The sequence below is a fragment of the Anomaloglossus baeobatrachus genome, chromosome 8 (genome assembly GCF_048569485.1).
Source record: "Anomaloglossus baeobatrachus isolate aAnoBae1 chromosome 8, aAnoBae1.hap1, whole genome shotgun sequence".
Classification (NCBI taxonomy): Eukaryota; Metazoa; Chordata; class Amphibia; order Anura; family Aromobatidae; genus Anomaloglossus; species Anomaloglossus baeobatrachus.
In genome coordinates, this window is record NC_134360.1 from 204,619,426 (window position 1) to 204,631,504 (window position 12,079).

A 12,079-nucleotide genomic window follows, 5' to 3' on the forward strand; every position below is an offset into this window, starting at 1 on the left:
TTTAGTATGATTGGTATCTGAGGCCAGATTCTGCTCATAAGTTTGTACATTGTTTTTGCACTATGCACTTTATTCTGTCTTTCACTAATTAGGCGTACCAAAGGAGTGGTTTTGAATATCAGGCGTATGCAATTGTTTCCTGGTATTCAAGGTTGTTTGGGGCTATACAGGGCCACATATCCATTGTTTTGTACTTCTGCCCTTGGAAGCACAAGTGGTACTTGATATTCAGTACATCGGATCTGTCCATCGGTCTGAAGTATTACCCCCAGAATCACCAGTGATATTTGATGTTGGTCTAAATCTGAGGTTCATGTGCAGCTGTTCCATTCTACCTGTCCACTGTGAATGTGTGTACCCAGTTTATGACTCTTAACCCTATCTATTTTTCATCACTTTGTGGAGGGTCTATTGAGGGTCATTCCAGGGACAGCCACCGCTGAGTGGGGGCGCCATTATTCGCAGGCATTAGGGTGCCGACCCCCGCGGTAGGTAGTGGACAGGAGGGAGGGCTAATGTAAAGGGTGAGCATCTTACCCTCCTCCCTTTGTTTTTCCCTTTTGAAATATTTTGCACAAGGGTTGTGGATTTTAATGTATATCAATAAAGTACGTAATTTTAAGGGTTATATATACCTTCTAAAAGCATGTAAAACACAGCAAGGAACTCCAACCACAGTCACCCTCGTTTCCAATAATTGGGCCACACACACACCACTTCACTGGCATCAGTTGTCCCCCAGTTTCAATCTTAAAAAGATGCTTTGCATGAAGCACTCTCAAAAATACACCAGCCTTTCGCCTCCCCTGGATGACACAGGGGTAGAAAAGTCCTCTGTGATCCATGACTTGTTCATCTTGGTTCTTTTTGAAAAAAGCAACGGGACTCCAACCACATTCTCCCTCGTTTCCAAAAATTGGGCCACACACACACCACTTCACTGGCATCAGTTGTCCCCCAGTTTCAATCTTAAAAAGATGCTTTGCATGAAGCATTCTCAAAAATACACCAGCCTTTCGCCTCCCCTGGATGACACAGGGGTAGAAAAGTCCTCTGTGATCCATGACTTGTTCATCTTGGTTCTTTTTGAAAAAAGCAAGGGGACTCCAACCACATTCTCCCTCGTTTCCAATAATTGAGCCACACACACACACCACTTCACTGGCATCAGTTGTCCCCCAGTTTCAATCTTAAAAAGATGCTTTGCATGAAGCACTCTCAAAAATATACCAGCCTTTCGCCTCCCCTGGATGACACAGGTGTAGAAACGTCCTCTGTGATCCATGACTTCCTCATCTTGATGAACGTTAGTCTGTCCACATTGTCAGTGGACAGATACGTGCGCTTATCTGTCACCACACCCCCAGCAGCACTGAGGACACGTTCCGAGAGAACGCTTGCTGCGGGACACGACAAGATCCCCAAGGCGTACATGGCGAGCTCAGGCAATTTATCCTGATTGGAAGCCTAAAATGAGCAAGGCTCAAGTTGCACAGTAATGGCATCAATGTTCACTTGCATATACTCATATCTGTGTCTCCTCTTTTTCCTCGTCCAGTTGTTTTGTTTTCGCATGAGTATATGTCCTTGTCACTTTCCCATTTGTTTGTGGTGTCTTGGGAGTTGTTTGTCACCTTTTGGACACCTTTGAAGGTGTTTTCTATGTGTTTTTAGGTGATTGTGTTTGCCTCCCATTGTTTTCAATGGGGTTCGAGAGTTTCGTCGAACGGTTCGTCGAGCCGAACTCGAACGCGGCCTCCGTTCGACGAACCGAACTCGAGCCTTTAGAGGCTCGCTCATCTCTAGTAGCGATGTGTGCTGCCGCAGGAACGATGAAATACATCGTCCAAGCAGCAGCAACGATAATTGGGAATAGGGGGTGATGTCACCGATGAGCGATTTTGAATGTTATTGAGACGATTCAAAATCGCTCATAGGTGTCACACACAACGACATCGCTAAAGCGGCCGGATGTGCGTCACAAATTCCGTAACCCCAACGTGATCGCTTTAGCGATATCGTAGCGTGTAAAGCCACCTTTACTCCTGACACTCCTGATCTCCCCTAACCAACCCCTCAAGTGGGCAACCCTATTCCACTCAGGCCGTCCACTGGTGTGTCTGGTGGGTTTGGTGCAGAGTGTACCTAGGATTTTAATTAGCTGATGTAGGCAACACCATGTAGTTGAAGACCCATAACCAAGGAGGATGTGGATATTGCATGGAAGGGCAGATTGTACAATACCCTGTGATGACCTGATAGTCCAGGGGCGTCACATTCCCCCCTTGGTTAAACGTAGCTCATCCTCGAGCTATTGAACATCAGAGGTTTTGGGGTTTTTTTTAAACTGTAAAAGTAGAAAAAGGAACATTTTTATTTACAAGATTCATCCCACATTAGGGAGGCTTCCACTTAAACGTTACTATAACACGAGTTCATTAAACCAACAGTGGAACGCTACCGGTTAGGTTAGTAACGGATGCTCAACCTGCTCTGTTGCAGCTGTGACGCCCTGGGCAAGCCAGGGGTCACAGGTCACAACACCACCACACCCCACACTCCAGGTAGGCACATCACAGCTAAACTACAAATCCTTGTTGCCTTCCTCCAGAGGCTGTTGATTCACACCAGGGGGTGGGCCAGGCGGTTGGCTCCGCCCACCAAGGAGATCACAGCTCTGGAGGCAGGAAGTACCAGGCAGAGTAGCCCGGGCAGGGCAAGAGTAAACAGCAAGTGAAAGTAAGGAAAGTAAAAGTGGAAAAGGAGGAAAGCAAGTGAGGTGACAAGAAGGAAGGAAAGCCTGAAGGGTCCAGCTTTGTGTAGGGCCAGGACAGCAAGGTCAGCGACGGCGGTGACCGTCTGGAGTGGGACCGTTTGGAAGTTCCTGGAAGGACCCCGTTGGCTGTGTGCCCGGTGGTCTGGAGCAGTGTTCCGAAGGACAGTCAGCACCAGGGCAGGGGCCTCTCGGACCCCGGCAAGGCTAGGAGTCGCCAAATTTGCCGAATCCGTCAGTGAAGGGGACGTAGATCCCCCAGCAACCAAGTCCCGATTGAAGGCAACAGCTCAACCTGAAGCAGAGAGACACCGCCACCGCCAAGGCACCAGTTTCTCAGGGCCAGCGCCTGCGGGCAAAGTGTAGAGCTCCTCCGGCCCAGATTGTAGTCGGGGAGCGGGTAACCGGAGGGAATCCACCGCTACCACAAGTCAACCATAGGTGCAAGGAAGAGGGACATCACCGTCACCTACCGGGAGTGCAGGTGCAGCCGTCTGTGGGACCGTCCTACCAGCCGTTTGGTTTACCGTACAAACTGTGTCCGTGTCTCAGGCTGAGTGAGTACCACAGTGCCGCAATGCACAGCGCTGCCCCCGCGTCCCTGCGCCCACCAGGCCCTGCACCTCCCACGCCATCACCGGGCCCCGGGATCACCAACCCCTACCCACGGAGGGGCAACACAACACCTGGCTGCTTCGCATCACCATCCCCGGGATCCCCGTATTGAGCAGCGGTGGTGAAATCACCACAACCGTGGGTGGCGTCACGGACTATAAACAATCCCCACACCAACAAACCCCGTTCACTCACGGGCGAGGAGTGCCGCTCGAGAAACCCCCGGGATCCGGCCTACGGCTCGAGCCACCACTGAGCAGCGGCCGCCGGACCCGAGCAGAAGGGGTGAGCGCGGTGTGCTGACACCCTCCTCCCCGCCCGCGACAACTTGGCGTCACGAACAGGATCTTACCGCTCTGCCGTCTGGTAGAGGTGCGCCTTGTTACCGCCGGAGGTATCCGGCAGAAAAATTTCAGAAGCCGCCATCTTTGGCGCGAAAAGTTCCCGCTCGAGCGTCTTCTCGAGCAGTAGAGGCGCGAAGGCCAAGACCCCGCCCCGAGAGAGGAGGGGCTGGAAAGAGCTAAGGGGGACGCGATGGCGGCTGGCGGCATGTAGTCGCGGCTATAAAAGCGGGGACGCCAGGACCCTGCAAGCATACCGTTCCTGGAAGAAAGAGAGAAAGTCACCATGTGGATGCCGTCCCGAAACACCAAGGCCCCCGCGCCGGGAACCGCAGCGTGGGTGGAAATCCGGACCGCGCAGCTCCACCTAAGGCTGCAGGTCAAGATGCAGCTCCTCTTGGAGGAGTGGGAGACCGACATGGCGGACGTTATAGCCACCGTGCGGAGACGCGAGGAGGAAGCGGAGGAAGGGAGGGTGAGTGACCCACGCCCCTATGTCCCGGAGGGACCGGTCACTGCGGCTGAGGGACCCGGTCCAAGCCCTCTCCCCCCGTTGCCTCCCTCGCCACCCGTCTCGGGGGCCGTGACCCCGCCACTAGGCCCGCTACCACCGCAACCGGTAGCGATACCCAGCCCGTCCGCCCCAGCGGACCGACCTGTAGCCGGAGCCCGTAGCAAACCGGAGGTGTTGCCATGGAAGGCCCCGAAGATTGTGCCAGAGACAGTCCCCGAGCAGTTTCCTGAGCCGGAGCCGATGCCCCGCTCCGAGCCGAAGGCCCAGCTGCGGAAAGCCCCTGTGCCCATCCCCCACACCTCGGCTGAGGTGGCGCCGGGTTGTTGCTGCAAGGCAGCGCCCAAGGCCATGACACCGCGGGGTACGCCGCCCACCTTCCTGACAGTGGGTAACGTACTGGATGTCCCGCGGGGCCCGACCCGTGCGCCGGCACTGGCAGCAGCGCCATACTGGGATAGGGAGCCGACAAAGCTGGGCCTGGAGATCGCGGAGAGGGAGAGAAGGAAAGCCGAGCTGGTGGCCCGAGCCATTCGGGAAAAAGAAAATCTTCGGCAAGCGACCTTCCGTGTCCGGGGCCCGTTGTATGAAGGGCAGGTGAGGCGGTTTGATGTCCGCCGGGGCTATGGATTTATATATGAACCGGGCCTGGAGGCCGAAGTGTTTGTGGCCCGGCGGGACGTGAATGCCCATCTGCCCGAGGAGCATCCTGGCCGTAACCTCATACCGGGGGACATGGTGCGGTATACCCGGCACTGCGGAGAGAGGGGGTGGTTTGCCCTGGATGTGAAGCTCAGGGGCAGCAACGAGAGCAGGGTGAGCTCTGCACCCCCTCCCTCGGATGAAGCAGCAGAAGGACCGGAGTAGGGCAGCGGATGCCCGTTGCACCGTCCCCGTTGGGACCACCAGAAGTTGTTTGTTTGTTGAAAAAGTTTTGAAAGATGAAAATGATAATTAACCGAAGTTTACCTGATTATCTGCTGTGATTTGCAACCGGCAGGAGCCAGCACCGTTGTCCCCGTGGGGACCGTTTAAAAATGCATGGGAACTATCCATGGACAAGCCCGTGAACTTGCAGGGCAACCACAGACGTTAGTGGCTTGTAAATATGTTGGTTACCGTTACCGTTTTCCGCAATGCCGCCTCCGGAGAGGCAGGTTGGAGGGAGGGCCCTCAGCAGAGCAGGCTGGGGCCCAGCCACCAAAGGAACCGGTGGCTACCCTCTGGAGGGAAGGACAGATCCCGCTCGGGTACCGTGTGCTGGACTGTGGGTCAAGGGGTGCTGCCTGGGCTTTAGGGGCAGCATCAGGGCCAGGTTACTTGGGTGGGAGAGAGCGGAAACCGTAACCGTAAACCGTTGCAACGTTTAAGAAATGTGCCTCCCGTCTTGGGAAGAGTTATTAAAAATGTATATGTTGAATTACCAAATGTTATCTTTTTCAGAAAAATAAAACCGGTGTAGGACGGCAGCCCGCGGACGGTCTGCATTTTACTAAGGGGGAATGTGACGCCCTGGGCAAGCCAGGGGTCACAGGTCACAACACCACCACACCCCACACTCCAGGTAGGCACATCACAGCTAAACTACAAATCCTTGTTGCCTTCCTCCAGAGGCTGTTGATTCACACCAGGGGGTGGGCCATGCGGTTGGCTCCGCCCACCAAGGAGATCACAGCTCTGGAGGCAGGAAGTACCAGGCAGAGTAGCCCGGGCAGGGCAAGAGTAAACAGCAAGTGAAAGTAAGGAAAGTAAAAGTGGAAAAGGAGGAAAGCAAGTGAGGTGACAAGAAGGAAGGAAAGCCTGAAGGGTCCAGCTTTGTGTAGGGCCAGGACAGCAAGGTCAGCGACGGCGGTGACCGTCTGGAGTGGGACCGTTTGGAAGTTCCTGGAAGGACCCCGTTGGCTGTGTGCCCGGTGGTCTGGAGCAGTGTTCCGAAGGACAGTCAGCACCAGGGCAGGGGCCTCTCGGACCCCGGCAAGGCTAGGAGTCGCCAAATTTGCCGAATCCGTCAGTGAAGGGGACGTAGATCCCCCAGCAACCAAGTCCCGATTGAAGGCAACAGCTCAACCTGAAGCAGAGAGACACCGCCACCGCCAAGGCACCAGTTTCTCAGGGCCAGCGCCTGCGGGCAAAGTGTAGAGCTCCTCCGGCCCAGATTGTAGTCGGGGAGCGGGTAACCGGAGGGAATCCACCGCTACCACAAGTCAACCATAGGTGCAAGGAAGAGGGACATCACCGTCACCTACCGGGAGTGCAGGTGCAGCCGTCTGTGGGACCGTCCTACCAGCCGTTTGGTTTACCGTACAAACTGTGTCCGTGTCTCAGGCTGAGTGAGTACCACAGTGCCGCAAGGCACAGCGCTGCCCCCGCGTCCCTGCGCCCACCAGGCCCCGCACCTCCCACGCCATCACCGGGCCCCGGGATCACCAACCCCTACCCACGGAGGGGCAACACAACACCTGGCTGCTCCGCATCACCATCCCCGGGATCCCCGTATTGAGCAGCGGTGGTGAAATCACCACAACCGTGGGTGGCGTCACGGACTATAAACAATCCCCACACCCAACAAACCCCTTTCACTCACGGGCGAGGAGTGCCGCTCGAGAAACCCCCGGGATCCGGCCTACGGCTCGAGCCACCACTGAGCAGCGGCCGCCGGACCCGAGCAGAAGGGGTGAGCGCGGTGTGCTGACACCCTCCTCCCCGCCCGCGACACAGCCTCTTCCTGCGACAGTCCAGTTCCAATGTCCCAGATCCTGTTATCCCGCCACCCAAACAACCTGACCCGCTGCATACCTATTGTGGGTCAGTGACCAGGTTAAGATTCCGGGTGTTGCAAAAGACGACTCTGGTGGGCACAGGAGGTGCAACTATTTACAATACACAAGTCTGTGTTGGTCACAACCAGTACCATAACCATGGTCCAAATTTACTATAAACATTGGTGCATAATTGTAACGGAGTCCATGCACCAGGTGTACACAGTATAAAATCTTCTCGTTAATCAGACAACTTTTCTCTGTTCATTCAAACCTTGTTCATTAAACACTTATCTTCTAACATTTTCTCTATATGAAAACCAATAAACTTTGAAAAATAATAAAAGAAACACAGATACCTAACAACTCTGTAGTAATATTTGCATATTACTGGTACCGCTCACTTGTTGGCTGGTAATTAACGGCGGTGGCTGGCAAAACCCGCTCATCAACCATAGCGAGCCGCTTCCCATCTAGGGCGTACCAGCCCCGCTCTCCACAATAAGTGACCATATCTTCTAGCTCTAGATTTCGATCAGGGTGCCCCCTAGGGAGGTGCTGTGCCACGTCCTGTCGGGACACAAACACCCCGGCTGTGAGGCCTGGCTCTCGGATGAACCCCCATCCTTGCACGGGGTCAAAACGATCCATCAGATCACGGCACTGTGGCCCTCGGACTCGGGAAGCAGCGCTCCTCATCTGCTCTCTCTCTTCTCGGTTGCGGGCGCCAAGTTCCCGTCGTCGCCGGTCTCGTGCTTTCATCTCCATCTGCAGCTTCTGTTGGTGTCGTTCCCAGTAGGGGGAGTCAGCGTCCGGTCTCGGCTCCCTAACTGGCACTGGCTTTAGTTGCACTCTTGCGGCCCCAACAGCCCTTGGGATGCCGCGCGGTGGTGGAAGCGGCAGCTCTTCAGGCTCCACCTCCGCCACTGCGAATAAAGGAACCGACTGCTCCGCAGCCGGGGTTGCAGAGTCCGGGTGCTCCACCTCTAAGGACGGGCCCGATGATGCGGCTGAGTCTGGTCGGGCTGGTGTCGGGGTGACCGCTGTCGTGACTTGGTCGAGTGACGGAACCAGGTGTTCTGCAGCTGCATCTTCACAAACGGGGGCTGAAGGTTCCGCTGCCATGGTGAGAGCAGGCAGCTCGACGTCCGCCGAGGACGGGGTTGGTGGTGGCGGAGTGTTTGCTGGGAGCAGGGGCGGTCCGGATCCCTCAGCCGCATCGGCCGGATTAGGGTAATCAACAGGGACTGGGCAACCGCTTACCCTTTCTTCACGTGGGATTTCGATCTCACGCGCTCGCACCGCCACCACTAGGCTCCTCATCTCTTCCCTCCAGTGGTCCAATATGAATAAGAACTGCGTCCGCATCCTTTTGCAAAGCTGCTCCGTCTATTCTTCAATCCAAGTCGTGGTCCCGAGAACAGCATGTTCCGGTGACCAGCTTCGCTCCGCCATATTTCCTCTGCGCTGTCCAGGAACGTTATGCCAGAGTCCTGGCGTCCCTGCTTCTCTTCCGCTGCTACATGCCGTCACGCCCCCTCGGTTTTCACTCAGCACTCTCTTCGATACTGTGGCCATCTAGGAACTTCCGGTTTTGTGCTAAGTCTCAGGACGAAGGGCGGGGCTTCAGCTTTGTGTGCTTTCTGTGGAGAAGACGGCGTTTTGGCGCCAAAAGATGGCGGAAGATGGCGGAAATGGTGGGAAACGGGAATTTTGACTCGCGGTTTTGACTTCTAAGGTGCATGTCACCCAGTTAAGTGGGTCCTGCTCGTATCCTGTTCGTGACGCCAGGAATTTGAGGTGTGCTGCCCCCGTGTCAGCAGACGGGCTTCTCAGATCCGGATCCGTGGTGGCTCGAGGGGTCTCTGGACCCGGGGGTCGTGCGGCGACTGAAATGAAGGGAGTATTTACAGGGGATTGTGTTAGAGTTCGTGACGCCACCCATGGTATGTGGTAATGTGGAGTACCACCGGTGCAGTTGGGAGTACCTGGGGGCGATGGAATGGGGCAGCCAGGTGTTAGAACCCTCCACGGGTAGGAAGGATGCCCCAAGACTCGGTGATGGTGCTTGAAGAGTGCCGTGGGGAGTGAAGGGGTCACTTGCGTACTCACTCAGTCCATTAAGCTGACACCGACAACTGAACAAACCAAAGTTCTGGATACCACTGCCGCTGAGGGGAGCTAGTTCGAGTCCCTGTCCCCAATGGTGCTGCCTGGTGATCCGTGACCTTCCTCCTGGCACTAAGTTTACTTCTCTGTTGGTGCCGGTAGTATGGAACTTGCCGGGTCCCGCTCCCCACTATGGCTAAATGTGAGAGCTTGCTCTCAGGGTTCATGCTTGGGATTTCCTGGACCGTTTTAGTGGAAAGTCCTATCCCCTTGTTGTGCTAGTACCCCGATTTTGGAGCGGGTGGAGAGCGGATCTTGAAGGCTCCGTTCTCGTCGGGTAAATTGTTATGTTGCCTGAAGCTATTCCCTGACCTAGGGTCCACGTACCTCGTTGTGCCCTGGTCCTAGCTCAGTGATGATGCAAGGCCGCCAGCTGTCCTCCTCAACAGTTCCGTGCTCCTTGCCATGATTCCCTGTGACTGGGGATTCCATCTCCCCTAAGCCCAGACCACCGTCTGCTACCTAGATGGCTTCCTAGGGCCCGGCTCCTGACCTCCTCTCTCCATCACTTCCAAACTACTCCTCTCTTACTCCTGACAATCCTGACCTCCCCTAATCAACCCCCCAAGTAGGCGACCCTATTCCACTCAGGCCGTCCACTTGTGTGTCTGGTGGGTGTGGTGCAGAGTGTACCTAGGATTTTAATTAGCTGATGTAGGCAACACCATGTAGTTGGAAACCCATAACCAAGAAGGATGTGGATATTGCACGGGAGGGCAGATTGTACAATACCCTGTGATGACCTGATAGGGGCGTCACACATACATGTAGTTTAGGACCACAAACAACACCAAAACTGCACCAAAAAAGCAGCAAAAATGCATAAAAAACAGCGTGCACACAGGGCCTAAAAGTATACATGTTTGGTATCTACGAACTCATACCAACCTCCCACATCATACTGACACATCAGTTTTACCATATAGTAAACATGGTAAACACGGTAAATAAAATTCCCAAAAACAATTATGCAATTGCACTTTTTTTGCAATTCACCGAATTTGGAATTTGTTGTCCTGTTTTCGAGTACACTAGATGGTGAAACTAATGGTTTCCTTAAAAAGTGCAACTCATCCCGCAAAAAAGCAATTCCCTCATATGGCAAAAGTTCTGGCTCTTAGAAAAAGGGGAGAAATAAACAAAGACAAAAAAATAGAAAATCATCCGGGGTGAAGGGGTTAAAGAAGAATAGCAATAAGTACAACCATAAAATAAGGTTTGTTACATGCCAAGGTAAAAAAAAATATTTTTCACAATTCCAACTGGACGAGTTACATTGGAGTCTTCCCAGTTATACTGTATATCTATGAAAATATAAAGATTTATTGAATATATTGTTTAAATTATTTAAATGTATTAATTATAAATTTATTAAATAAATGATTAGTAATTCATATTTGATAAAAATGTTATCAACACCCATTTTAAGATTGAGAATATGTAATTCCTTCATTTTCCATGATGGACTATTACATCATAGAGCTAGTCAGAGACATTGGAGCAGGATTTTATAAAAGCTACAACAAGCAGCCCAGTAAGTGACACATCGCTGGAATCAGTGTCTCTGCCCCTACATCATGCTGCTCTCAGGTTAGATAACAAAATCTGGGGACAGATTCCCTTGAGGCTACATTCTCATGATGAGCTTTTGGCAAGTTTTTGAAGTTGCAGATTTTTATTAAAAGCAATGCAGAAATGATAGCTCCATATCTATCACTAAGGCCGGTTTCACACATCCGGCATTTCGCCACTTTGCCGGATCCATCACACTCCAGTACAGTGCAATACAGTACAATGGCTTCGCGGCCAGCTCCAGTCACAAGCTCCAGTCACATGCTGCAGTCACATGACAGCATGTGACCGGAGCTTGCCGCGAAGCCATTGTACTGTATTGCACTGTACTGGAGTGTGACGGATCCGGCAAAGCGGCAAAATGCCGGATGTGTGAAACCGGCCTAATCTGCATCACGCAAATTTGTAGCTATCTGCCAGTAAACAATCTCACTGTCTCATCGGATCTCATCTCAATAGATAAGACTAGGGCAATATTTACCCACAAGACCATTGATCCATGCAGAACGTCCCTCATGTGCACTAGCACATTGACTTTCACCGGTTACTGTGCTGTCTGTGTGCAACCCATTGTTGAAGGATGACATATTGACCGTAAATATGGCAGTGTGAACAAGGCCTACAGCTAGCATCAAGTTATATTAATGTTTACACTTCAGGCTGGATGTGAAATGTTGGCAAATGTTAAATGTTGCCATAACTATACCAATAAACGTGGTTGAAATAGTTCAAACGTTGAAGTTGCCAGTGTCTAGGGCAGTTTCCAATGTGCGCAGTGCCATGTAGAGTGTTTAGGGATGCCACCAATTTTAGGGCTATAAAAGAAGGACATTGACTGGTGCTATCCATGCCTTGAGTTCCACTATCTGCAGAATGAAGATCATCGTATTCCTGGTCCTGGCTGGTCTCAGCCTCGCTGCTCCCGGTATGTAGATTGTGAAATTCCGTTAAATCATAAATTATTACTATGCATTGTGAGATAACTTGTTGATTTTGCTCTATTTGTGAAGGAGATTCTGATACAAATCCTGATACGAGGTGGCAGTGCTCATTTAATGGACTAAAGGTAAGATTCTTGAAGGGAAAAATGTCACTAATCTCACACTGAAATTCTAATCCAAATCTACAACCATTAATATTAAGTTGTTTTCAGGCATAATTAATTTCTATAAAATAGAAGCTATACTGTGTACAATATATTAGTGGTGATTATTATATTATCCCAGTGGTTGAGTGCTCCTATTATTTCAAGTTCTCATAAACATGTCCATTACATATGGTCTTATTTTATCAACATTATCATTCCTACATTGATTGCTCAAATTAATTGTCTCTTCTC

The 12,079-nt window shown here is 52.2% G+C and overlaps 1 protein-coding gene across 1 annotated transcript in view; it reads left to right on the plus strand.

Annotated features, from left to right (window-relative positions):
• Positions 1-11,505: 11,505 nt before the first annotated feature.
• Positions 11,506-12,079, plus strand: part of LOC142250075 (uncharacterized) — a 127,878-nt gene continuing 127,304 nt past the window's right edge. Inside the window, exons 1-2 of the mRNA XM_075322134.1 lie at positions 11,506-11,665; positions 11,751-11,806. Of these exons, the coding sequence (XP_075178249.1) occupies positions 11,614-11,665; positions 11,751-11,806 (108 nt within the window). The 5' untranslated portion in view covers positions 11,506-11,613. The remainder of the gene's footprint in view (positions 11,666-11,750; positions 11,807-12,079) is intronic.